This window comes from Pocillopora verrucosa, chromosome 4, assembly GCF_036669915.1.
Source record: "Pocillopora verrucosa isolate sample1 chromosome 4, ASM3666991v2, whole genome shotgun sequence".
NCBI lineage: Eukaryota > Metazoa > Cnidaria > Anthozoa > Scleractinia > Pocilloporidae > Pocillopora > Pocillopora verrucosa.
In genome coordinates this window covers 16464708-16492524 of record NC_089315.1, presented here as the reverse complement: position 1 = coordinate 16492524, position 27817 = coordinate 16464708, and the positions used below count along the sequence as shown (strand labels likewise).

Genomic DNA, 27817 nt, shown 5'->3' with positions numbered 1-27817 from the left:
TTATTAAATTATCATACGACAATGCTAAGGACATATTTACAAAATCATTTGAGAAAGAAGTTCTGAAAATTGAAAACAGCGTTCATTTAGACATTGTTTTTTGATAAATTTACTTACAAAAGTTTTCCTTAGACGATACAATATAACGAATTGAAAATGACAAACAACGCTCGGCTTTGAAATGTTTAATAATGAGAAAGAGTTAAGCTTGGGTCGTTGGTATTGATAATGATCTGTACAATGAAAAGATAATCAGAGTCAATGCCTCAATTTTTAAGTCAAACGAAAGCAAAGGTAATTTTTCAATCAGCACAATGCTGAATTATTGACGGATTCATTGCATTTAATTTACTGAATAACACTACACTTACTTCAATGGTATGATCCGAACCATTTGCTAAAAGTTCTGCTCAAGAATCCTTGTTCTATAGAAAAAACGAAAAGTTCCATGAAATTTAATATCTCAAATTAGGCTATTTCTGAGCGACTTGCCAAGCTATTTCTCAATTCCATATATATGACCTGCGCCTAGGGTATAAATACCCCCCTGAATATGAATTCCCCCAGCGTGAGGTCCTCTGTTTATATTACCATCCAAATCCGGCCGTTTGGCGATATTTGAACACAGGGAGCTTATAACAGACATTTTACACTTTGTATAATTTGATTGTTAGCAACTTACCAGTTTTAGGAAAGGAGTGTTGATTGATCTGCTGGTGAGCGAAACCTACTTGAGATCCACTGGGAACAGTGCTCGCCAAAATAGGAGGTAATGGGCTTTGGTAAGAATATGGACTCCCTGTACAATTCAAGAAGGCGGAGTTGGCAACAAACTTCATCTCATCACGGATGAAATTAAAGAATGGCTGGTGTCTAAGTAAATACCATTCACTAAACAAGGGAGGGGGGGGGTGACATTCATCTACCATGACGTCAGTTTTGTTCGTTCTTATGGAGCTACAATAGCTAGAAATTTTAATTCAGATTGCGAAGTTGAGAATTTCATTTAAACATAGGCAGATTGAATCTTAAGCTTACAGAACCAAACCTTAAATAGTTTCGGCGAGATTTGCCTAAACCTTGCACAACACAAACACAAACCGTGACATTGAGCACTCGATAACGAAGCTCGCTCCTGTCAATCAAAACAACCTCTACGTTTGTCACGTGACGTTCGACTGACCATACCTTGAACAAAGTTGGCAGCAAGGATGCGTGTTGGTTTTGTAATGCCATTAGCTCTTTTGGAAAAGGGGTTCACTTTGTTACCAGAGGAATCCGTGGTATTGTTCGATGGAACACCTTGCGGTTGAACCGATGGAGTGTTTTTCTCATTCTGCCTAGCTTTGAGATCTTTTGCTGTTACTGGAAAGTTTTTAACTTCGAGACATCCAGCATTGTTTGATGGAATGTCAAACCATGACAGTTTGAGGTTAAAGTTATCTTTGCCTAATTGTAATGAAAAAAGGTAAATGAAAATCAAAGTACACGAAAGAACACGTTATCAATAGTAAGTGTCAAACTGTTTTGTAACCCATCGGACAAGTTTCTTTCTTCATACCTTTAGCTGGCTCAGTGAAGGGTTTTGAATGTGATTTAGTATTCTTCATAACTTCAAGATCTTTTGCTGTTATTGGAAAGTTCTCAATTTTAAGACATCTAGCGTTGTTTGATAGAGTGTCAAACCATGATGGTTGAATGTCGAAGTAAGCTTTGCCTAAAAATAAAGGAAATGATCTTTTAAGTGCATGAAGAACACATTATAAAGAGATCATACACAATTTGTCAGGGTAAAGCTCCGCTTCTCGTCTTAAAGAAGAAAAAATAGTATTTTCAAGTTGTGCCATTCTGCTTTCCCTACTCACCATTAAATGTTTGTGGCTCGCTCTTGAATTTTGTTTCCTTCTTCAGTAAACTGTAATTTAGGCCATTCTCGAGTTCTTCGATGTTCTTTCTTGTCTCCTGTAGCTTTTCATCCATTATTGCCATTTGCTTGGCAAAATCCAACTGATTTCTTGGTCCGTTTTGTTGTAGCTGGGACAGTTTTTCTTTGAGATCAACAATTTCTTTGTCTCTCCCAATAAGAGTTTCCTTAAGAAAGGCATTCTCCTTCTCTTTAGCTGTAAAAATATAGATAAATTTTAAGAATACTTGAATTGAAAGGTAGATCAAATTAAATTTATGGATGATAACGCAAATCTGGAAAAAATAACAAGAACGAAATTATTAATGACGGAAGGCGAATCGAGGCGGGGGAGGGGGGGGGAGGGAGAAGATTTGATGTCAAAGACACACAGTTGAGGTTCGGCACCCCTTCGGCTTCCCCGCGCGCACCTCTCTTATCGCGCATGCGTCATTACATAGACCAACCGTTAATCTCTGTTTCAAGGCAGGTGATCTTCTGTTCCAGTTGTTCCTTTTCTCTCGCAGACTGGAAGAAAATATGTCAAAACAATTATTTTGGAATTAACGAAATTAGGAGTGAACAAGAGAATTCGGGATACAGAACATTATTAACTTCCAGCCGAAAGATGGTGGCGTGTCAAAGAGTGGCGTCATAATCTAAGAATTTCTGTTCCTCGCGCTTTTCAGTCTCTTCATGAAAATATTTTTTCAAACTCATTTACCTGAAAACCTTTGATGCAAAAAATTCTATTTTTTTCAAATGTTTGACAGACTCAAAACTAAGCCAATTTTAGAGATAACCGATTTTAAATTCAATTTGAATTATTTTTGACTTATTACTATGGCAAATGTATTTAATGAAGTACATTCGCGCGTTTGCGAAAAACCAATTACTTAAGGTTTTTTTCTGTGCTTCTCCGGTTACATAAGAAACTGTTTTGCAAAATTGTGATTTCAAAGAAGAAAAAGCTCAATTAATGGGGAACGCCCACCTCATTAGCCATGATCCGCGCTCCGTGTGAGGCCTCCAGAGGCTCGTGATAATACTTAGCGGAACGATTAGTAATATTGATTCCTTCATCAAATATTCTCGCTGCAAAGAATTTCCTCACGGACTCCTTGTCGCCTGCAGTGTTTTTGCTCATTTTGTAATTCTTATCTTCACTCGACTCATTCGATGAACACGAAAAATTCTTTTTCTCTCTCTTTGCTTCAGCAAGAACCAAGCTCTTGATGCGAAAAAAGTTTCGATTTGTTTATGACCAGTTGCATAGTAACATGTTTGTGCCGTCACTTCTTGACATCACACCGGAGTTGAAGCGTTAAGCCTGGGCACTAGATTATTGGTTGAAGCGTCAAAGCCAGAGTTAGAAATAATAACCTTTTTACAATGTTAAATCGCATAAGAAATTGTTTACGGTTCGCTGGATGTTTTTCGCGATGTTTAGGAGGGCTTCCCTTGGATACAGTTCATGGATCTGACAAATGATTCATCGGTTCTGATAATCTCTCGCTGCTTCCCATTGCCAAGATTGTACATGTTAACCTTTGTGTAGTGTGTGCATTTAGTGACTGTGATGTTCTCCATTTCACCATGTTTTTAAAAAAATTTTTAAGTTTGAAGAGTTTTGAAGCTTTGTTACAAATCTGACTTGTACCCTCACGCTTCGCCTTTCCCCCTTTCCTCTGTTTCTCTATTCTTCTTTTCCTCTATTTTTTCGTTCCTTTGTTCTTCATTTTCTCTTTCTTTTCCCTTTTTCCTCTGTTCTTTTGTTCCTTTGTTGCAATGTTCCTATTTTTCTCTGTTCCTGTGTTCCTGTGTTCATCTGTTTCTCTGTTCTTCTGTTCTTCGCTTCCTGTGTTCCTGTGTTCCTCGATAATGCTGTTCTTTTGTTTGTCTCTTCTTCTGTGTTCCCTTTATCTCCGTTTCCCTGTGTTCCTTCATCTCATCTTCCGCGTGCCTTCTACTCTACCACTGCACGTGTTTCCCGCTTCCTGCATTCCGTTGTCTCGTTCCATAGTTATTTCTTTCCTCTATTCCCATATTTTTCGCGACACTATTCCTTCTTTCGACCATTCTCTCGTTTTTCCCTTTCCTCCGCTCTCCTAACATCCAATTCGCTAATATGATTTGATTGGAAACAATTGCATACCAGTCAAAGTAACAAAGTAATAACTCATTCAAAAGAACTTTTTTTCTTCTTGTGGTTGGGTGAGGAGCTAGTGGCAGCGTTTACCCACGGATCTTTGCGATCGAAGTTGCTTCTGCCATCTTTCACTTGTGCGCGGCAGATTTGACTGTTTGTCTACTTACACTTTCACTAATTCTTAACTTCGATTCGTGGTAAACATCGGCTGAGCTGTTTTGCGCACTCACACGTACCCAGAATGGCACACATATTGGTTACATATGGCATGTGAATCAGCATCGTCGGGTTGCAGGTAAATTACAGTTTAAAATCACTCTTACAACGTGATTCAAATTTAACATCACACGCATAATTCAACTTTGTTTTACAAAGTACCATACAATTTAGGTGGTCGTATAATATTGCAGCTCGTTATTTATGTGTATTTGCTCTATACGGGGGAGTTTCTTTTTACGTTTAGTAGAGGACACCATTTTGTTGTTCAAACGGCTTGTGTTTGTACCTTGCGGGTGCTGTCAGTATTTGCCCGCAGGATGTAAAGTTTGTGGCGCATGTATTGCTCAGTCTAGAATGAATTCAAGTTTTCCAATAGTTAGCAAAGGTAGATTTGAAACTTTAATCATACAAATATTGTGAAACATATGAACTAAAGCTCACCCTGGGTAACTGGTAGCTTTATACACTAGTCTTCCCCTGTAAGACTCTGGCGTTATTGGTGAATTCAATCTTAAAAAAAAAACAAACAAACCGAAAACCAGTCTTGATATCATCATCCGAAAAACCATCATCTTGCTTGACCTTGAAGATTATCTTCCACAAGCCACAAAGTTATCTTTTATCAGAATAAACTTTGAATAGGTTTGAATACTGTAGACCCTTCTCTAAATGAGAAAGGAACTTAAAATGTGTTACACTAAAGAGACTTTCTGTATAGCAGCAAGGTAAATAGTCCAAATAGATTCAGCATAGACTGCAAATTTTATGTCATTGCAGCTCTTGATTTTGAAGGAAAGGCAACTTAACATTGTTGATATTCATTTCTCACTTGAAGTGTTACCCCACTATCACCATAGAAATTTTTTTTTTGTGAAAGAAGATTTTATATTGTCAGCCAAAAAAGCAATTGGGTAAGGAAGACTATTTATGTATCCCGTATTGTTTTTATAGCACAAACATTATTACTACAGGTAACTATTTTTCCTGAAATTAAGGTAAGCCAGACTACTAAACTATTTGCTCTGATGAAGGACTAATGCTCCCGACTTCAGCTTAGAAACTCTTTACATTGGCCAATCAATCAACTAATTTGATAAAACCAAATTATCTTGTTTTACTCCCTCAGGATGCAGCACTACTGTTAGAAACTTACCACTTGTACCAAAATTAATAACCATATGAATGATTCCTATCAGTTTAAATAAGTAAACTTTCACCACCTCTTTTAATTTTATATTTTTCCTATACAGATTTTTATTGTACATTGAGTTTGTGTTCAGGTGATTTACAGTCACAAGATACATATAGCTTCATAAGAATGAATTCCTCAGATTTTGCAGCTCGATGATATTCTAATATAGCATTCAGTGCATTTTTAAACATCATTCTGTCAAAACACTAGACATGAATTAAAACAAAGGAAAATAATACTGTGAGCCACAGGAATATTCAATGTCATTAAGAACTGAGTTTAAAATGAAGCTTTATCAACATCTATAGTCAAGTTTATTGCACAGTATTTGAGGGCAATATACTGTGCATTATGTTATTCTGTTCAACAAAGACATTGCCTCTCTGTGGTATCTGTAGGTTTCATACCACTACAAGTTTGCCCTGATCCATTTCATCCCAACCTTGAAGAGTTTGTTATATCAAGTATAACAAGTTTGCCTTTCAAGGTCTGCACCCAAATCTTTCATCTTGTTTCTTTACAGAGGATAGTAGCCCTTTGTGATGAAGTTAAAATTTATTTTGATAAAATGGAAATTGAATACAAAACCATAACAAAGTTTGATCAACTTGCAAATTCCTGGTTGAGGTAACTTTACACAGTATAACAAAGTTTGATCAACTTGCAAATTCCTGGTTGAGGTAACTTTACACAGTAATGACAGACTGCATGAGTAAATGGAAAGCCACTGTATTACATCAGTCTTAAGATAACTGGTTTGGCACTGTTTTATGCTTATGTTTATACTAAAAATAAGAACTAGTTACCTTGCCTAGCCCTGGTATGTGAGGCTGACCCAAAAACTTAAGCAACATTCTTGTTACCAAAGAGGCAAGCCTCTTCACTGGATTTAGTTCATACACTGAAAAAACAAACAAAAAAACAAACAAAAGAAACTGTTATTAGTCTAAATATTTCTCATGATTTGAGTAATTAAACTGAATGAAATAGGCAGAATCAAACCATATGTTCTATGTGAATTAAATTCAGGTAACACTAATTACTTTTCACTGGAAGTGACATGTGTGGTTGGGTTAAATTTGTACTTAAATTATCACTCAATAAAAACTTGTGAATACTGCAAGGAATATTTCATTTTTGTGTGGGTAGAGTATAGAGAAAGAGTGTTATTGCTTTAAGTAGTTGTGAATACTAATTACAATCACACAAATAGAGTAAACCAGTAATTAAACAGGCTTGGACTTTGACTATGTCAAGCATTATTGATTTGACTGATGAGTCTTGCTTTTGAGTAACAGATCTCTAATAAGTGTTTGGTTACACCAGGTATGCCATCAAGTAATACAATTAATGTATATTTGCAGTAAATCAAAGTTATTGTCCATGAGATGATGTTGGTAAATGCTTAATGACTTGCAGGGGTAGGGAGTGGGAGAGGAATTTTGTTGTGCACTTGATAAATACAGTGTTATCTCTCAGGTTAGAATTTGTATTATTCCTTTGTGGAGAGAGGCCATGTGGGAGCCAAGTGTTTGGCCAAAAAAAAACATAAAGAAGGCTTTAACGTAGAAGAAACCATTTTGTGGACCATGTCCTCCAGTATATCAGGTTGAAAACTTCTGACTTGAAGTCTCATTACCCGTGTGTCTGCTTGTTTTATAACGATCTTTTAATGTGGAATGTTTATACCATGCTCAATTAAGTTTGTCTCTTTCAAGGGTTTGATTAAATTCCTGCCAATACCCCTTCCTCTTCTTTTCTATGAGAAAAATCACAAGAGCATCAGTTTCTCTAGTGTTGGAAAAAATTAGCATATAGGCAAGCTAAATTTTTCTCAATGAATGGTGGTTATTCAGAGTGGAAAGCATTTAGTGAATGCACAGTTACATGCGGGGGAGGTGTTTACTAAAGCACAAGAATGAACCGACTCTGCGCCAGATAACAGAGTTCAGAACTGTGGGAGACTGGGCCCGGCAATGGAGTCTGAGCAGTTTAATGCTGAACCGTGTCCCTCAAAGGCCGCCGAGGATCAAGGGTAAATTAGCAAATTGGGCTGATATTAATCGTTTTGTCATGTAGGTGAGACAAAGATGAAGAATTTAGGTTTCTCATTAGGAATCTAACCACAAACATTCAGATTCTGCTCTACCTCTTGGTAGAAGCTTATAACCCAAAGCTCCAAAGTTGCCATCTTTCTTGGGGCGGTTTTTCGCCATACTCCTCTGCCGTATTGGTTCGATAATTTTGTTTTGTAGCTACTCTTTGAAGTTGACTTACTTTGATAAAAATCTTTTATTGCTTAAAAGTAATTTTCACTTGCGCATTTGGTTGGCCATGTGCTGATTGGTCCTGCAAACTCACGCTCCCCTCAGCGTTTATCCGCGCTTCAGGCAGCATGCTTGACTCTACGCTGAGTTTTCATTGGCTATTTTTTATATATGCCTTTGTTCTGATCGGCCGTTGTGGTTTGGTTTTGGTTTTGCGACATTCAATACTAGGAATGCGTCTCCTTTTCTAACATAGGAAAACAAATGACGAAGATGATCAGAAAAACAAAGCCGACAGAAAGGAAGTGAATATGCAGAAGAGAGTGAAAAACCACAAGATGACGAGAAAAACGAAGCCGGGAAGATGTAGAAAAAGTGTAAAACCAAAAGAAGAAACGCAACTAAATTTTTAGTAACCCTATGTAAGTTCTGTTTCATTTCTACGCGGATTTTAGACGTGTTTGGATTTTATCTCCTTTTGAACGGCTTTTTACTTGGGCAACGTATGCTACTCTTTCGTTAAGTATTCAAAATCGTTCTGAAATTTTCATCATCTTAACTTATGAAAGATTTGTCACAACTGATGGAAGTAGATTAATTTGTTGGCCAGTCTGGAGAAGGCAAGAAAATGTCTCACAGTGTCACGTGTGTTTTCCTGCGCTTTTGGCAGTTTGCATGTCTTTGCTTTGAGTGGCTGATAATAATGTTGCCCTTTGTTATGATTGGCCGTCGTGATTACTCTGGTTTTGCATTTGAAAAGGAGTTGGCTGAATGTAGACATGTCAAGTCAGCGGCAATTACGCCCAGTTTACACTTACTCCACCTTTTTGTGTTAGTTCTCACTGTTATCGGAACTGTCATATCCGCATGCACTGAATGATATAAAAACTTTCGGAAGGTTAATAAATAATGGTAATTGAACTAAGTGGAGTGCAATTTGGGCTGAAATCATACGCATGATTTCAAAATGGAAGCGCCCAGCGCGAGTTCGATTTGAAATCACAAGTATGATTTCAGACGAAAATTGTAGGACACGAGGTTCAATTACCACTTTATTACATCCATTTTGAAATCGCCCAAATACAGGACTTGGTCAAATATTTTATTGATGCAGTACTGAGCCGGTTTGAAATTAAATTTATTCCTTTTCTGGGGGAAAAAATTAGAGTTTTGGAAACAAAATTTGCAACATGATAGTCTTTGTCTTCCATTTTCCTGCAATTTGATGGGTTACTTTAAACAAGCCTTGAAATCTGATTGGTTGTTTTGTTTTTTAGTGTAGCCTCCTTATTGGCTGGGAAAAAGATGCTATTTAAAGCAAAAATTGTGCGATTCGTGAATAAATCGCACCAATTAGTGCCAATCAGATAATAGGGACCACCAGTGATTTCAAAATGAGTGTAATAAAATATTACAACGGCACTCAGTTAATATTAGAGAGGTATTTATTAAATTATTTATAAATAATGGGTTGTTAAAGACCACGCTAATTAAAAGCAGATATACTCAGTATACTTTTTTTAAACTGATTGTGTCTTCAGGAGTATAGCTTATTTTCTATTTCATGTTTATTTGAATAAAAACGATAACAAATTTTTTCAGCATTCACCAAATAGTTATCTAACATGACAATGCTATATACATATTTACAAAATAATTTTTCTAACAAAGTCCTGAAAATTGAAATTCTTGTTCAGTTAGACTTGGTTGTTTGATCAATTTGCGTACAAAAGTTTTCAAAGACGATGCATTATAAAGAATTCAAAATAGCAAACAACGCCCGGATTTGAAATTTTTAAGAATTAGAGAGAGTCGAACTTGGGTCGCCTGCATTAAAGGTGATCTGTAAAAAGAAAAGAGAATCAGAGAGTCACTTCCTCAATTTTAAGTCAAACGAAAATAAAAATAGTACCACAGTCAACGCATTGCTGAATTACTGACGGGTTTATGGCGATTTGATTTTTAGCAACTTACCAGTTTGAGGAATGGAGTGTTGATTGATTTGCTGGTAAGCGAAACCTACTTGAGTTCCACTGGGAACAGTACTCGCCAAAATAGGAGGTAGTGGGCGTCGGTAAGAATATGGACTCCCTGTACAATTCAAGAAAGATTTTTGTTTTTTACAAACTTTGACGTGTCACAGATTAATACCACTTACTAAACAAGCTTGACTTTCTCTGGAGGGGAAGGAAGGGATGGGCACAGTGGCATTTACCCAACTGCATGCACGTCCATCATGACGTCAGTTTTGTTTGCTTAAGGATGAATGAAAAATGTATCAATACACATTTCTAGGAGCCTATGAACACCTGACATTCCTGAAAGAGCCAATGTAGCTTGAAATTTTGATTTATGATTCCGAAGGAGAGAACTCAAACAAAAAGTCACATCGGTATTTTTAAATTACTGACATTTCAACTCAACACAGTCTTCGGTTAAAGGAGAAATAAAACGAGTGAAATACAAAGTTTTAATTGCATCATTTTTTTATATAACTGATAAAGCAAATTGTAAACTCAATCGCCTTACTTTTTTCCTCTTCATTCAATGCCAATACATAATTAATGACGTTTTCTTATTAAGATTTCATAGTAAACTTAATTGTGAAATCAGTGAGTTCCTCATTGAGCTGAAATGAGGTGAGTATTTTGCGAGGGACTTAAGCTGGAGGGTACATTGACAATTTTTAGTGTCCAAATTTTTTGTCATTCATCAGACTACCCAACTTCCGCATAGATGTAGACTGTTAAGGAATCGTATTTCGCAAGTTTCCTTCTTCATACCTTTCGCTGCTGCAGTGGAGGGTTTTGAATTTGATTTAACATTCCTCATAGCTTCAAGATCTTTTGCCAATACTGGAAGGTTATCAATTTTGAGACATCCAGCGTTGTTTGATATAGTGTCAAACCATGATGGTTGAAGGTCAAAGTAACCTTTGTCTAGGTGTAAAAAGAAAAGATAAATGAAAATCATAGTGTATGGGAGGACACGTTATCAATTGTAAGTATTTCAAATTGTTTTTTCACTCATCAGACTACTCTGCTCTCGCACAGATGTGGATTGTTAAATGTGTGCAATAGTATTTTACAAGTTTCCTTCTTCATATACCTCTAGCTGGCTCATTGGAGGGCTTTGAATGTAATTTGACATTCTTCGTAACTTCAAGATCTTTTCCTGTAACTGGGAAGTTTTCAACTTCTCGACATTCAGCGTTGTTTGATAGAGTGTCAAACCATGATGGTTGAGGATCAAAGTAACCATTGCCTTGTTAAAAACAAATAAAAAACAGAAACAGAACCAATAAAACCAAATGCATAAAAGAACACTTTTTCAAACGTTTTTAAAAGCTTATGTAAAGACTAAAGACAAAAGTCCCTTTTCTCGTCTTACGGATGGAAAATGATATTTTCAAGCCGCGTCTTTTTGGGAAATGGGAACGTACTTTTAAGTCACGCTCGTAAATGATGCTCATGCTATCGGCTTGAACAACGATTTTAAACATTTTTTTGTCTTCCTTGGCCTGTGAAAGGTGTTTCAGACCTTATTTCTCTCGCCATGTATGTTCTCTCATGTATCCCGGAAGCGTTAAACCGGATCCTAAAGACGGGGCAGTCGTATAAAACGCGTGGTCATCACTCGGTTGATACATCCCGTCCCATCCCGCTTTCCCTACTCACCGTTAAATGTTTGTGGCTCGCTCTTGAATTTTGTTTCCTTCTTCAGTAAACTGAAATTTAGGCCATTCTCGAGTTCTTCGATGTTCTTTCTTGTCTCCTGTAGCTTTTCATCCATTATTGCCATTTGCTTGGCAAAATCCAACTGATTTCTTGGCCCGTTTTGTTGTAGCTGGGACAGTTTTTCTTTGAGATCAACAATTTCTTTGTCTCTCTCAAAAAGAGTTTCCTTTAGAAGGGCATTCTCCTTCTCTTTAGCTGTCAAAATATAACTAAATTTTAGGAATACTTGAAACGAAAGGTGGATCAAATTCAATTTATGAATGATAACACAAATCTGGAAAAAATAACAAAAACGATATTATTAATGACAGAAGGAGAATCGAGGCGGGATGGGGGGGGGGGGGGAAGGGAGGAAGAGAGGATTTCCCGCGCGCACTTCGCGCATGCGTCATTACATAAACTAACCGTTAATCTCTGTTTCAAGGCAGGTGATCTTCTGTTCCAGTTGTTCCTTTTCTCTCGCAGACTGGAAGAAAGTATGTCAAAACAATTATTTTGGAATAACCGAAGTTAAAAGTAAACAAGAAGATTTGGGATGCAGGACATTATTAACTTCCGGCCGAAAAATGTTGGAATGTTAATGAGTGGCGTCATAATCTAAGAATTTTAGCTCCTCGCGCTTTTCAGTCTCTTCATGAAGATATTTTTTCAAACTCATTTGCCTGAAAACCTTTGATGCAAAAAATTTCCATTTGCGTTCAATTATTCTCAAATGTTTGACGGACTCAAACCTGAGCTAAATTTGGAGAAAACCGATTTTCAATTCAATTTGAACTAATTTTGACTTATTTCTACGGCAAATGTATTTAATGAAGTCCATTCGCGCGTTCACGAAAAACCAAAAGTTTTTTTTTTTCGTGCTTCTCCCATTACATAAAACCGTTGTGCAAAATTGTGATTTTAGGGAAGAAAAAGCTCAACTAACGGGGAACGCCCACCTCATTAGCCATGATCCGCGCTCCATGTGAGGCCTCCAGAGGCTCGTGATAATTCTCAGCGGAACGATTAGTAATATTGATTCCTTCATCAAATATTTTCGCGGCACAGGATTTCTTCACGGACTCCTTGTCGCCTAAAGTGGTTTTGTTCATTTTGCAATTCTTATTTTCATTCGACTCATTCGATGAACATGTAAAATCCATTCACTTTCTCTTTGCTTCAGCAGGAACGAAGCTTTAGATGCGAAACAAAGTTTCGATTTGTTTATGACCAGTTGCTTGGTAACATGTTTGTGCCGTCACTTCTTGACATCACGCCGGAGTTGAAGCGTTTAGCCTGGGCACTAGATTATTGGTTGAAGCGTCAAAGCCAGAGTTAGAAATTAAAACCCTTTCAGAATGTTGAATCGCACAAAAAGAATTTACGGTTCGCTGGACGTTTTTCGCGATTTAAAAGGGCTTTCCTTGGATACAGTTCATGGATCTGACAAATGATTCATCGGTTCTAATAATCTCTCGCTGCTTCCCGTGGCCAAGATTATACATGTTAACCTTTATGTAGTGTGTGCATTTAGTGACTGTGATGTACTCTATTTCGCCATGTTTTTTTATCAAAATTTTTAAGTTAGACGAGTTTTGAAGCTTTCTTACAAATCTGACTTGTACCCTCACGCTTCGCCTTTCCCCCCTTTCCTCTGTTCCTCTGTTCTTCTTTTCCTCTGTTTTTCCGTTCCTCTGTTCTTCTCTTTCTCTTTTTTCCTTTTTCCTCTGCTCTTTTGTTCCTTTGTTCCAATGTTCCTATTTTTTTTATGTTCCCCTGTTTTTAGTAGGCAGTGTTTACCCACGGATCTTTGCGATCGTAGTTTCTATTGCCATCTTTCACGTGTGCGCGGCAGATTTGACTGTTTGTTTATTTACACTTTTACCAAGTCCTACTTTGATTCGTGGTAAACATCGGCTGAGCTGTTTTGCTCACTCACAAGTAGCCAGAATGACATTCATATTAGATACATATGGCTCGTAAATCAGCATCGTCAGGTTGCAGGTAAATTACAATTTAAAATCACTCTTACAACGTGATTCAAGTTTATCATCACGCGCATAATTCAACTTTATTTTATCCAGTATCATACAATTAGGTGGTTGTATGATATTGAAACTCGTTATTTATGTGTATTTGCTTTCAAAAGGGAAGTTTTTTCTATGTTTAGTAGAGGACATCATTTTGTTGTCCGAACGGCTTGTGTTTGAACCTTTGCGAGTGGAGTCTTTAATAATCTGCCTGCGGGGTTTAAAGTTTGGCGCATGTATTGCCCAGTCTAGTATGAAATCTAATTTTCTGGTAATAAGCATTGGAAGATTTGAAACTATAATCATACGAATATAGTGAAACGTATGAACTAAAGCTTACCCTTTGTAACTGGCAACTTTAGACACCAGTCTTCTTCTGTAACACTCTGGCATTATTGGTGAATTCAATCTTCAAAAAAAATCGAAAACCAACAGAAAAATCATCCTCTTGCTTGACCTTGGAGATTATCTTCACAAACCACAAAGTCGTCTTTTATCAGAGTGGACTTTGAATAGGTTCAAATACTGTAGATCCTTCTCCAAATGGTAAAGGAATATTAAAATGTGTTACAGACTGTTACACAAAATAATTCTGTACAGCAGCAAGGTACGTAGTCCAGATAGATTCAGTGTATGCTGCAAATTTTATTGTGGTGTAACTCTTGATATTGAAGGAAAGACAACTTGACAACTTAGGTGTTACCGCATTGTCACCTTGGAATTTTTTTTAGAGAAAGAAGTAATTCATTTTTTCAGCAGAAAAAAAAACAATTATTTTGGTCAGGGAGACTATCTGAGATAACCACACAAAGTATGTTTTTTGGTTCAGGTTACAAACTTGTCTGGTTTGTATTTTTGGTAGAAACCCGTGTAATATACATGCACCATTTTACCCCCAATTTTTTTTTTTAAACAAATCTGGGAGGAGCTCATCTGCAAAAAAATCTGGAAAACCTGCAGCATATTTGCATAAATTAATACTATTCATTGAAGATACATGTATATCATAAAAACATATTGGAATAGAACTTGATCATTGCTTTTGCAAGTTTGGTGGCTCTGAGTCAAAGTACTGATAGATTTCCTCGGCACCCAACAGGTATAGTAAAAGCCCTTCCCTTTTGCAGTCCATCAACTCCTGATTGGTACTGTGCAGTTTATTTGCTAATGCATGTGAATATTAAGGCAGGTTATTCTGTTTATTAAGCTTTGTCAATTTTGCTTTTACTTAGGGCTTCTGCTTGCTTACCATTAAACCAAATCTTTGAAATAAGTAATTAGTTGGCTTTTACATTATTTTAGCTTTACAGTGTTGTTTACTTTTATTGTTTTATACTGTTGAAAGATTTTCCCAAAGGGCCCTTGAAAGTTTACTGTATTCGTCAAGTTAAAATGGAAATCTTAAAACTGTTTTGAATAAGCTTGTCATTCCAAAAATCGACATGGAAGTGAATAGTGGAGCTATTGCACGTCGAAGTTTGATCAGGAATATACAACTTGTTGTTCAATATTAATGCATCAGTACTTTGCGCAGTTCATTGTGTTACATATATTTATGAATATGAGGATTTTTAGATGAGCACCACCCTCTAAGAAACTTTTAACATCACCCCTGCAGAAGCTTTTCACATAACTCACAAAAAAATTATGGAATGTCCTGATGCATAATTGAGCATATTTGTTATTAATGAAATTTTCTTTTTACCTTTCCCTCTTGGGTTTGAAATAAAAGCAATGACAGTGGATGAAGGAAAAGAAATTTGAGGGAAAGAAATATAAAGAGAGTATTAATTAAGATTTCCAAGGACTCCAACATGAAAAACATAATCAGTGCTCATCTGAGTGACATACTGACCCTAACAGTTTTACTGGAATAATGTATTTCTCTCAGAATTGATGGCTGTTGGATAGAGTGTTTGTAGCTAAAAGATGTTAACAATTTGATTACCTGTTAGACTGAATGGTGGTATTGATTTTACAGGTCATTAAACTGACAAATACTCTGTGTGACTGAGTTGCTGACAACTATCGCCAACTGACTGACTCATCAGCTACTTGGCTAATTGACCAACCATGAGGGGACACAAGTGGCCTCAACTGTAAGTATCTCTTCATGCAGAGATAATCTCTTGCGGTTGTTGATGGTGTGATAATATGTCAAGATAAGTGCTACTCATCTGTAATCTTTTTCCCTGCTTTAACCTGTATTACGACATTCTATAAACTTCAATAAAATGTTTTTATCCGTGGCTTTTATCTTGTGGATATATTTCTCTTTATAATCTACAATGTGACACAAAGGAACTGGCTGAGGAATAAAGGCACTATTGATTGCGTGTGAAACAAAAGCATTAGCTGATGACATTTTGATATCAGGCATTAATTCATTTATCTTCTTATATTTATTCACCCTCATCTGGCATACTTTAGGTTTAGTGACAATTCTGTGACACACAGACGGATTTTGACACTCTCACGCAGTTTGGAATGTTAGGAATGCTAGGATAATATCCTAGCATTTCTAAAAAGTACTTACAGTTGAGGCTGCTTGCGTCCCCTCATGGACAGGCCAGCCAACAATGTCTTAAATTGAGAAACAAACCAACTTAACTGTCAGTTGGTCCCCTCATGGACAGGCCAGCCAACAATGTCTTAAATTGAGAAACAAACCAACTTAACTGTCAGTTGAGGAAATGACTGACCAACCTGAAGGGACAAACAAAGTTTTTGACTGGTACACAGACTGGTTAAATGTTTATTAGAGGTAATGACTGTAATGCAGGGCTAAAAACTGGCGGTCACACAGTCACCAGTGGCAAGTTAAAACTGACCAGGGCCACCAAAAGTTAAGGTTTGAATGCCTGATGTGCAACTATGCTACAGAATTTTGAAAAGTTGCAATGTAAATTATGTGAAGTGCAAAGTTAAAAATAAAGCTCAATATGTTGTTTAATTGGACTACCTTTCTCTTTGTTTCTATGCTTGGACTCTAAGATCATCTATTTTAGTGAACTTTTTAGTTCTGAAGTGGAAATTTTGAGCCGTTTTAACAGTGATCTCACAAGCTTTTTCTTTCCTTTTAGTTAACACTCCATTAAAAGCTATGGGGTGTTTATTCAAGTTTTTCATTGTAAACTAGAGGAAATCAAGGGCCACTTCATTTTGGGATGGACCATTAAGAAATTCAAGGAAACTGGCACGAGTGGCCACCAAGCACTGGAGTTAATTTTTAGCCCTGTGTAATGTTATCTGAGACATTTAAACAGGCAGTTGGACTGACAGGGGTCCCGTGACTGATTACTTTGTGCCTGGGTAACTTACCAACTAACTGGTTTGCTATGGTTTGACAGGTAATCCTCACCTTTTCCTCTTTAAGTTGGCATGCAATTGCATTGATGCTTTTAGATTTAGAAGGAAGCAAAATGATTTTCAACTTTGTGTATTCTGTTGTTTGTGTCATGATTGACAGGACTGAGCAACTGAGAAAGTTTCAAGTTGTTAGTTTTTTATTGCAGCTATAACTGAAAAGAGAGAACAGAACCAGAAGAAGTACCAATATGTGAATTCACATTTGTACAAAAAATAAAAAGCTGCAATGCTAGGGTGTACACAAAAGGCTGAATTTTAACACCAGGACAAAATAAATCTTTTAATAAGAAAGCTTTTAATGTGGCTTGACTCATTTTCAAAATCTTTTCTTTTGCATTATTTATACATTGAAACTAATGAATGGAATGTGTGATGTTGTTACATAGTAATGAACTGTCCCACCTCTGCTTAGCAATTTGTATTTTAAAAGTGAAACTTGTGTGCATTAAGATCAAATTTCAAGCTTTAAGCCTTGAATTTAGTGAGTGTGCAACTTTTGTACACCAGTAAGGCATTACAAAGACCAAAAGAAGAATACAGGTTTTACTGAAAAGTAAATGAAACAATTTTCTTATTTCAAATGTTGGACTAGACTGGTTATACAATTTGAAATAATACATTTTTGAAATGCTTACATAGGGCCAGTGTCCCAAACCATCTTTGATTTGGCAAAAGTCCTCCTCTTAACATTTTTGTGGCTACCGCCTCCAAAGGATTTGAAGCCTCATGTGTCATTGAAATGTAAAAGTGATTGAGTGAGTGTAACAGTAGAATGCTGAGCTGCCCAATTTTGACCCAGTGTTACTTAATGTTTGTTTTGCAGTATCTTCATGGTTCAACATTTGTCCTAGAGGTTATAAGGCACATGATAAACCAATTGAAAGAAAGAAGAATGTGTTGTGAAACAAATTATTTTGTGCATAACAAAGCCCAAGATTTAATTTAAACTGGTGGATTGACAAGATGTTTTGATCATTGAGTGATTAAATCACTGACTGTCTGACTGACTAACTTACTGATTGGCTGACAGACTACCTTACTGATTGGCCGACTGGCTAGCAGAGTGATGTGCTGAAATTCACCCTAACTAAATAACAGCTTAACCCTTTAACTCCTAAGATATGATTGTCAATTCTCCTTTTAACCACTACACATCTCCTTGTAAATTAGTTGGAAGAATTGGGTGTTGGATCAAGATATAAACTTCTACCTGATAAGTGTTAGTATTGTCATTACCTGCTTGCTGGATAATGTATGGATATTATAGGGAGAAGTTACTTGTTAGTCACTTCTGGGAGCTAAAGGGTTAAGAAATCCTTTACAGGGGCCAGTTTACTTTATCAACTCATTTGATAAGACCAAATTATCCTGTAATGTGCAGACAGACACATAGATAGTGTGATTTGTCCACCAAATACTAATTCACTGACTGGGTGACTGATTGTAGACTAATTCTCTTACTGACTGTTTGACAGGCTGACTCAGTGAGTGACTGACCAAAATACTAAGTGGCCAGCTGGCTAGCTGATGGAATGTTTTATTGGCTTACTGACCATCTGACTGACTGACTTATTGACTGCTATGGGTATGCCTAATGACAGACAGACGGACCTCATATTTAGTCTATTCGATTTGTAAGACACTGGCTGACTTACTGACCAACTAATGGACTAGTTTTCTAGTCCAAGTGGAACAAGTGGGTGACTGACTGGCTGGCTGGTAGACTTTTTGACTGGCTAGCTGACAAACTCTCTGACATACTGACTGGTTTACTGGAGGACTGAATGACTGACAGTGCTCTGATTAGTGGATGGTCTGGCTGTTTTAAAGACTATCTTGTTGATTGCACGCTTGAATGTCTAACTGGCTCACTGCTTGGCAGGGAAATTCTTTAATAGCTGACTGTTAATTTTCTTTTCAAAATGCACACAGTTAAAGTATGGCCACACTTGGATAAAATTAATGTCAATCAAATTAATAGTCAGCTATTAAAGAATCTCCCTGCCAAGCAATGAGCCAGTCAGACATCCAAGCTTGAGGTATGGCAGTTAAGTTTTCTCAGATGTTTAAACTGGCATTGTGACTTGCTGTCTAACTTCCCACCTGGCCAAGTAATGACCAATTGACTGGTTTAATAAGGGTATGCGATATACTGGATGGCTGACTAGCAGAATACTTGATAACTGACGGGCTGAATGTGTGACTGATTTAATAATAGAGTGACTAGCTTGTGGTCTAAGTGGCTGGGTGGTCAAGCCTTGAAGATGATCAGTGGATGAGGTGTGATGATGCTGAATTCAAATTGCTAGGTGAAAGCCAATGAAGCCATGGACAAAATCAGTAATTTTATAAGAAATCAGTTCCATTATTTCAATTCTTTGTCCATTTACATCGACTTTAAGTCACATGTCTCAAACAAATTCCTCGCCCTGCTATGGTAAAATGTGTTTTAATTGTCGAGAGGCAGAACTTGAAAGAAAATCCTTAGTGCTGATATCTTTTGTCATTACACAGGGGATTGCTTGAAAACATTAAATGTGCCTGATTGTAATTGAAGCAAGAGTGGATTGAAAGTCACAAGGTCAGTGATACCGTTATCATTCAGCAACAAGTTAGAATTTTCTACTCGTGAGTAATTATTGAAAATTTAGTCCATGATATCTTTTAGTGTGGATGATAAATTCGACTCAGTTTGTTTGACTGTTGTCACGTTGTATAGTTACTGGAAGAGACTTATTTAATCAGTTATTCTGTGAAGTTGAGGTGAATTATTGTATTAAAAGACCAAACTGAATAACTATTTTTAAAGTTTTACATGCTGCAAAGAACGTATAAACTTTCACGTGGTTGAAATTTCCGTCACGTTTTTTTAAGGAACAAATGAAAGTTTAGGAAGCACTAATTTTATTAGTTTTTCTGGTGTCATTCCTTCAAGTGCGAGTAGACTTCGTTTTGTTGTTTAGTCCATATGTTTAAAAAAGTGGGTGTCTCATTGCGCAAATTTATAAAATGGTGTTCTCAATTTTTTGGTAGAAAAGGCATCTTAGTTTGATATTTCCACTGAAACTTCGTTGCCATTTTTGTGTTCTTGGGTGGGGCTTCCTTCCAAATTGTTTTGACGAGTGTCAGACGAGGTGTTTCGAATTGTAATAAAACGTGTTTATGCTATACACGTTGATTGATGCTGTATTGTATTGGGTTTTTTAAAACGTATTTTTGTTGTTGCTTTTTGTCTTTTTTTTTTTTTAATAAATAGTTTCCTGTTGTTGTATGTAATGTATTATTTTAAGGTCGTTACATTTTTGTCAGCTCTTTACTTTAGAGTTTGTTGTTCCGTTTCTTTCTTCTAGATGAATGTTGTGAGGATAAAGGTGCGGACATTATATTTTTTAGAGGAGAGAAGAAAACAGGCTCAAGAACACTTTTACGTCAAAAATAAAGAATGCCAAGTATGTTATTTCTGTGATTGGGATTTGAGCGAAATTCTATTCAATACAGACCGAGAGATATCATCTGTACATTCCCTATGTCTAAGATAAATGTTTGTGGTTACAGTTTACTTCAACGATACGAAGGAAGGCGGACAATTGTCTACATTTCCCATTTACAGATTTCCGTTTTCCCAATTTGCCTGATTGCGATGAAAATGGATTTATTGTTAGGACATGTCGTCACTACTCAGAACCTTACGCATTCGTGACGGCAACGCTGAGAAATCTTTGATTACAAAATAACTTAACATCTGTAATGAAGTTTGGCGAGTGGCTCGCAGTCTTTATCGTCTTTAATTGCGTCCGACTTTCTCTTCAGGGTTTATGTGAAGGTGTCGTTAAATTCTAAGAAGATGCGTAAATAATTGGCCGTCAGGATTCCAGGGTTTATCGTTGTTTTTTCGTTGAGGACAACTAGGAAATGTACGAAGTTTTAATCGAACGTGCTGAGCTATTATTTTGGTCATTAAATCTTTTGTTTCACCACGTTCTCGTTGCCATCATGGTGTAGGTAAAGAGTGTATAGTTGTAGTAGATGTTAATTTGTTTTACTCTGGTTGCCGCTTGTTATTTTTTACTTTTCTTTCAGGTAACGCAAAGATCTTAAGTTTAAAATGAAGGTCAAGGGAGAAGGAGAATGGTGAGTATAATTGCTGTGATATTGTTCGACGCCCAGAACAGAAATCGTTATTCTTTCGAAGTTTCCCGTTTTGGTCATCAGTAAGTATGTTTAGTTTCGTCGAGCAGTGAACTGTTTCGCCGTGGATCAGATATGTCAAATGCTCCTGTATTCTCGCTTACTTTTCCTCTTCCAGCTTTTTGAAATATTTCCCGTGTTTTTTTATCCCATAAATTACACTTGAACTTGTTTGGCAGTGACATATATTTTATTGATTTATTGCCTGTTACATACGACATATATTCATTATTTGTATGTTGCACAGTTTCCTTCAGATTGTAAGAGAAAGAAAGAAGAAAACAAAATGTCAAAGAAAGTATCAGCGTGTAAAGGAGGGGGAAATTTTCGAACATTCCAGGACTTTTACAGTAGATTGGAAGAGGTTTCGATTTGAAAATGTTACTGATCTATTGTGAGGTGAATATTACGAAATAAAGCAGCATTTAAGCAAAAGGCTCAAGAAAATGTCTAAGGTTTCTGTTTGTAACAACCATTACTCCACTTCCTGGTGAAAATTATTGTATGTTTTCCCTCTAGATGTCACGAGGAATGACCATCTCAAGCAAGAGACCAGGAAAAAATGTCAACCTCGGAAGGAACGAAAAAATTGGGGGTCGATCCGCCACCGTCCCCCACCACACCCGCCTCTTATAGACAGTTGTTTTGTAATTTAAGACGTGTTCATCCTTATGGTAAAACTACATCCTTTAAAACACATGCGTGTTTTTAGACACTTTCTTATTACGATATGTCGTACCACAATGTTAAACTTGTCTAAAAGTACAAAACAACTGTCTATAAGAGGTGGGTGTGGAGGGGGACGGTGGCGGATCGACCCTCGATTTTCCGTTTCTTTCGTGGTTGACACTTTTCCTTGGTCTCTTGCTTGAGATAGTCATTTCTCGCGGCATCTTAAAAGTAAACTAGAGGTCGAAATAAGCCATAAGTGTTTCCCGCCAAAAGACTGGAAAATTGTTTGCTTCAAGTAAAACGAGGATGTCCGTCCGTACTTAAAGTTTGGAGTTTTTAGACTTCTTTCCATGGTTGAAATATTTGATTGTAACTTCGGGCAGAGATACCTGCGAAAAAAAAGGAATAAACGAACTACTCAATTTCTATAATATTATTAAAAAGGGCATCATGTGAGAACAAGAGAATATCAACTGATAATCTCTTGATGAGAATTATACTGGTTCTACTTAAAATAACATTTCTCATCAAAGTTAAATGCGAATGTCCAGACCAGCTTCTCTGCTAAGAAATAATCCAGTAAGGTTTCCTTCAAATTTGTGAGTCTCAACCGTCGCTTAATGAAGTAGTTGGCTTCTCGAAGATTTCAGGGCGGGGCATTAACAATAAAATAAAGCTAAAAACTTACTCGAGCATTCTCCCCATGTTCATTGGAAAACTTGCGGGCAAACCGTCACCAAAGCCACCTCACTTCTCAGACTTCGTCTCCGCTTTCTTCTACTTTTACATTGAGGATAAGGAGTATGCAAAAAAAAAAGAGACAACATGCAAATTTGATTCCTTCAACAAAAACAAGTTAAGCGAGTTGGCTGATTAACAAAAAGCAACACATGCTTTTCACGGTAACTTTTCACTATCTTTGCATTGCTTGACCGTAATGGATTATCTTTGCATTGCTTGGCGCAATGGATTAGCACACGATCACAAATCAAGAATTCAAAGTCAGCTAAAGAAATTTTCTTTTACCAATCTTTTTTTTCAAGGAAAAATCAAAGTGCGTTCGACATTTATCTAAATGGAAAGGATAAACTTTTTTAAGGGTTAAAGAGGTACGATTTACAACAGTTATTCTGTATGCCTTGACGTAAGTTATTTCCGAAAAAAAGTTGAAATACGCGAGACCCTTGAAAAAGAAAGAGAAAAATAGGTGTACGTTAATTATGACAAATTAAACGCGTTGCGATGAAAACCTGTAACAACTCCTGTTTCACTTTCACAGGGCTGTTTATCACTTGACGATAACGAAATTCCAAATCTGAATCAACTAGTCCAGTGTCCGAAACGTCAGAGCCGTTGAGGTGGCTTTTTACAAAGTACCCCACAACTTTGGTTTGTTTTCGATATGGAGTAGTAGTACAATATTCGAGTTTTTCGGCCAGAAATGCTGGACTGCTCTAGACTGGACTTTGGATTTTTGTTTTTGAATAATGATACCGTTTTGAACAGATATAATTATTTGATAATTAACAGTTAAGTAATTTTTTTTATCTAATATTGCTGTCAAACAACTTATGACAAAAATTTTTCCAACTATACAGGATGTATGCAAGCGTCAAAATATACTTTCTCCACAGAATGTTGTTAGTCCATACTACCATTATACTAGGAGTTTATCATAGAAGGAGTTGAAAAGATTCGCTTGAGAATCGAAACTGGAGTGTTCGCTAAGAATGGAAGGGCTAGACTGGCAAATAACATTATATGCAATCTTTAGGAGGCTCCATAGGGTTTTTGCTCAATGTTGGCGCCCCAGCGTAATTGTTTTTCTAGAAAATTTTTACGCATTCGCTTTTCAAGGTCACTAAAAGCCATCAAAAGGCGATGAGGGAGGTGTTCGAACTACCGTTTGCTGTAATATATATTATCAAAATGATTTTCGTTATTAAGCTAAGGCTCCATGTAGAGAGGCGCTCGCCAGCTATAATTTGGTTTTGCCTTTGATTTTCTTTATTTTGCTTCGGTGAAATCTCTCAAATTTTTCACAGTAGGGGTTACAAAGGCAGCTCCTCGCAATTTGCAATTTTGTGTTTTCTTCCTCTATCTCAAATTTGATCTTATAAATTTTTTCATCATCAGGCACTTGGGAGGGCTCAAATATGTTTAACGGTCCAGCAAATCTTAGGAAATTCCACCGAAGGAAACGCGGTAAATCTTACTCGAAAGATCCCTATTTTCTTTGTCGCAAAACATTACGCTATGGAGTAGAACTTCGCTGAGATCGGCATCTAAGCATGCGTATACTTTCGAATCTGTCACCTTTTGAATCTCTCACCGATCGAAGAGTCAATTCATCAGAACACCCCTACGAAAACATGAGAACCGCAAATGATGTTTCAATTCTCAATTCCTTGAACAATTCTTCACAATCATCAATTTTGTTAGTCAACTAAATTAATCAAAAGTCAAAAGTCCATCTTATCCTATTTTCCAGTCCAAAGTCCAGTCCTGCATTCAGTCTAGAGTTAAGTGTAGCTATTTTAGTTGGCTGAATATCTCCAGATCAGTTGAATACAAACGCTTGAAAGGCCGAATGTACTGCGCAATAATATACATCTAATCAATTATTTTACCTATAATAAGCGCGGAAATTTTGGGAATTTGCGTAGTTTTTTTTCTGAGCCTCTTAGGGGCGAGCGAAAAACAAAAATGAAAAAATGTCCACACGTGTTATATGTTAAACAATTGAGTAAGGGAGTTTCTATACCACCATTACTTAATTTTCTAGCATTTTGGCCGGTAGTTTTCGAAATACACCCTACAGGCTTATCTGAGCATCGTGTCGATCGTACAGGGCGTGCGGGAAAGACGAAAACAACACAAAGGAAACTATAAGAGTGTTCCCTATGACCAACAAAAGAGTTCTTTGCACTTTAAAGTTCGCCTAAAAAAACGGAAACCAAATAAATCAAAGTTTGGATCGTTCGGTCAGGCCACTAAATTGCTCCATTCTCCGATGCCTTAATAGGGTAAATTGGTATACTCTTGGAATAATAATATAATTCTAGGGAAACATAAAGATGTAAAAACATAAAGACAAGCTGTTACCTTCCTCCGGAATGTCCTTCCTCTTGACATTAGGTCATCCCTTTGGATCCAACTGCTTCTACCTTGAATTTCATGATGAAATGGAGCAATTCAAAATTTTGTCGCCAGAGTATTTCAAAGGGGATCAACGAAATTCTCATAGGTATAGCTTCTTCAATACATCAGGGACATGATTGGCTAGCTGTAAGAAACCATCTCTTATACACAGTTCAAGATCTCTACGCTACATAAAGACAGTCCAGTTTCCAAAACAATTTCCACACACTTCTCTTTGTTTTTTGGTGGACCAAGTCTTAGCATCCCAGATCAAGACTGAGCAAGAGACTTAATGGTGAAGCTGACTTCATTACAGGTCAGCTGTTAGTCACCCATCTCTTGTATACAGTTCGAGACCTGTTCAGAGTAGCAAGACAGTCCAGTTTCCAAAACAATTTTCACACACTTCTCTTTGTTTTTTGGTGGACCAAGTCTTAGCATCCCAGATCAAGACTGAGCAAGAGACTTAATGGTGAAGCTGACTCCATTATGGATCAGCTGTTAGTCACCCATCTCTTGTATACAGTTCGAGACCTGTTCAGCGTAGCAAGACAGTCCAGTTTCCAAAACAATTTTCACACACTTCTCTTTGTTTTTTGGTGGACCAAGTCTTAGCATCCCAGATCAAGACTGAGCAAGAGACTTAATGGTGAAGCTGACTCCATTATGGATCAGCTGTTAGTCACCCATCTCTTGTATACAGTTCAAGACCTGTTCAGCGCAGCAAGACAGTCCAGTTTCCAAAACAATTTTCACACATTTCTCTTTGTTTTTTGGTAGACCAAGTTATCGCATCACAGATCAAGACTGAGGAAGAGGCTTTATGGGTGAAGCCATGTGGGTCAGCCATTAGTCACCCATCTTTTGCAAACAGTTCCAGATCCTTTCAGCTTTCTGTCACTTCTCTTTTCTTTTCTGTAGACTCAGGATTTTTTTAAGTTGCAGGTACAAGTTTAACAACCAGCCAAAGACAAGCACTTCTGTTACCTAGGAAAGAAACAATGAGAACTGGTTAATAACTATTAAAAATAAATTAATCATATCATGTTGAAAGTGCCTCAATACAGATACAGCTGTAGGCTTCTTGATTTAGAGAGCATGACAAAAATGGTAAAAAAATCACTTATTTAATTAACATGATATTGTATAGAAAGGTACTCTAGTAAGATCTGAAACAGTTATTTAGTTATATCCCTCTAAATTACAACCACTTTCAGATGCCATTATAGTGATAACTATTTAGATGAAAGGTAACTTGATTTGGGAAAAAGTAATCAAGGTTGTGACCCTTGAGAATTTGTTAAGATGATACAAAGAATTTTGTAAAAAGCACCAAAATTTTAAAATTGTTTCTCTCTCTGGTCCAATTAAGGCTGTACCAAAATATGCTTAATACTTTGCATTAAACCATCATTTAATAGAAATGTTGAGAAACAGCCATCTGAGAAAGCAAGAGTCATCTCCAGTCTTAAAAGTTTGTTTAGGGATCAAAATTAACAATTTTCATGCCCCTACCAAGTGGCACACATAATTTTCTTTATTTTCAGTTACCTTACTGGAAAATACAGTGAGCAAAAAGTTGAACTAGTTAAATTTTTCATTTAGAGTCAAAAGTGGGTTTGTGGATAGGTTCATCAACAAATTGACTAAAAATCACCAGAAATTTAGACAAACGAAAAAGACAGATTATCAGCTTACATTAGCCTGTAAGATGTGCTCTCATTGGCACTGTAACAGGAGTTATGAAGGCATTTTTTTTTTTGCATATTTTTGTTTGGGTAACAAAGTTGATACAGTAGTCAGGTAGCTAGGGCCCACACAAGCCATGACTCAGTTGCCACAGTCATAAATGTTTTAAATCCCAAACTTTTTACCAAAGAGTGTTAATTTCCCCAGCCAAATGAATTTTCAAACATTTCCATAAATGAGTCCTGATAACGGCCTTGAACCTCCCATCACACCCATCTTCTCTACCCATAACATGAAAACATGATTGATTTTGTAAGAAACCCAACATCAGCTTGTCATTTAGTTTTTAGCAGTCAAAACTCAAATTTAAAGCTTCAAGATTTGAACAAAGTTAAAGCTTAAAATGGAAACACGAAGAGAGTCACTTCTTGGAGCCTGTCCTTCCATGTGGGATCAATGAAATAGCAAATGCAGCGCATATGAGATCAGGGCTTGTACCCTTTTTCAGAAATTAATTCCTATTTCCAGATTATTAACACTTTCAAAGATCAATAGTCTTTTTTCCAGGACTTTTCAGACCTGGAAAATCCTATTAAAAAATTCAAGGCTTTCCACGTTTTCCAGATCACATATGGGATCCCTAGAGATACGGATGTCATTCTTAGTATGCAAAATAGCACAAGAAATTCTGCAATTCAGCCCTTTTGAATATTAATATTACAACTGATCCCAAACTGTTATTATACAATGTCCTGAAGCTAATACTTTCAATAAATTGCTCTTGTGAACATCGTATAACTTGTTTAAACAATTAAGATGCTTTTAAAAAACTCTTGCAGCTTACCATATTGTGAACATGTAAACAAACTTTGGAAGAGACCTTGTCGTCGAAGTACACTGTAAACAAAGATAAAATATTTGACCCTGTAAGCAAGAATACGTTTAAATCCTAATAAAGTAACATTTCAGGACCAAATAGCCTTGAAATTTGGGTACAAACCTTTCAAAGTAGAGAGAGAATCAAAAGACATTCATCATGCCGACGAGCGGTGCTGCACCCGCAAAGACATATGGGAAATTTTAGCGGTCTGAGAGGGAGTAGATAATCGAGCGGATAGTAAATGACTGTCAGATAAACTTCAACTAAAGAACATTGCAGGAAAGGAAGTCTGAAACATTCACGCTTCAAATGGTGCCTGCAGGATACTTATTGGACACGCTGTTACTAATAATTAAGCGAGCAAGGCACACGATGGACGCGAGGCAAATTCTGAGGATTCTT

At 36.8% G+C, this 27817-nt stretch overlaps 2 protein-coding genes and 1 long non-coding RNA gene across 3 annotated transcripts; all 3 read right to left on the bottom strand.

Annotated features, from left to right (window-relative positions):
* Positions 1-372: 372 nt before the first annotated feature.
* On the bottom strand, positions 373-7679 carry LOC131788494 (structural maintenance of chromosomes protein 2-like). Its single transcript, XM_066165335.1, has 9 exons — positions 7613-7679; positions 6270-6364; positions 2898-3134; positions 2371-2431; positions 1866-2120; positions 1562-1717; positions 1303-1449; positions 683-799; positions 373-425 (listed from the first exon to the last, which is right to left on the bottom strand). The coding sequence occupies exons 1-9, from the start codon at positions 7677-7679 to the stop codon at positions 373-375; spliced, it is 1188 nt and encodes a 395-aa protein (XP_066021432.1).
* A 1883-nt stretch (positions 7680-9562) lies between these two features.
* On the bottom strand, positions 9563-12609 carry LOC131788486 (structural maintenance of chromosomes protein 2). The gene is made up of 7 exons (XM_059105580.2): positions 12406-12609; positions 11873-11933; positions 11408-11662; positions 10839-10994; positions 10514-10669; positions 9705-9821; positions 9563-9573 (listed from the first exon to the last, which is right to left on the bottom strand). The coding sequence occupies exons 1-7, from the start codon at positions 12607-12609 to the stop codon at positions 9563-9565; spliced, it is 960 nt and encodes a 319-aa protein (XP_058961563.2).
* Positions 12610-21911: 9302 nt separating this feature from the next.
* Positions 21912-27591, bottom strand: LOC136280558 (uncharacterized). Its single transcript, XR_010717299.1, has 5 exons — positions 27536-27591; positions 27380-27432; positions 24811-25833; positions 22394-22485; positions 21912-22094 (listed from the first exon to the last, which is right to left on the bottom strand). It is a non-coding gene; the product is annotated as an uncharacterized lncRNA (long non-coding RNA).
* Positions 27592-27817: the final 226 nt, after the last annotated feature.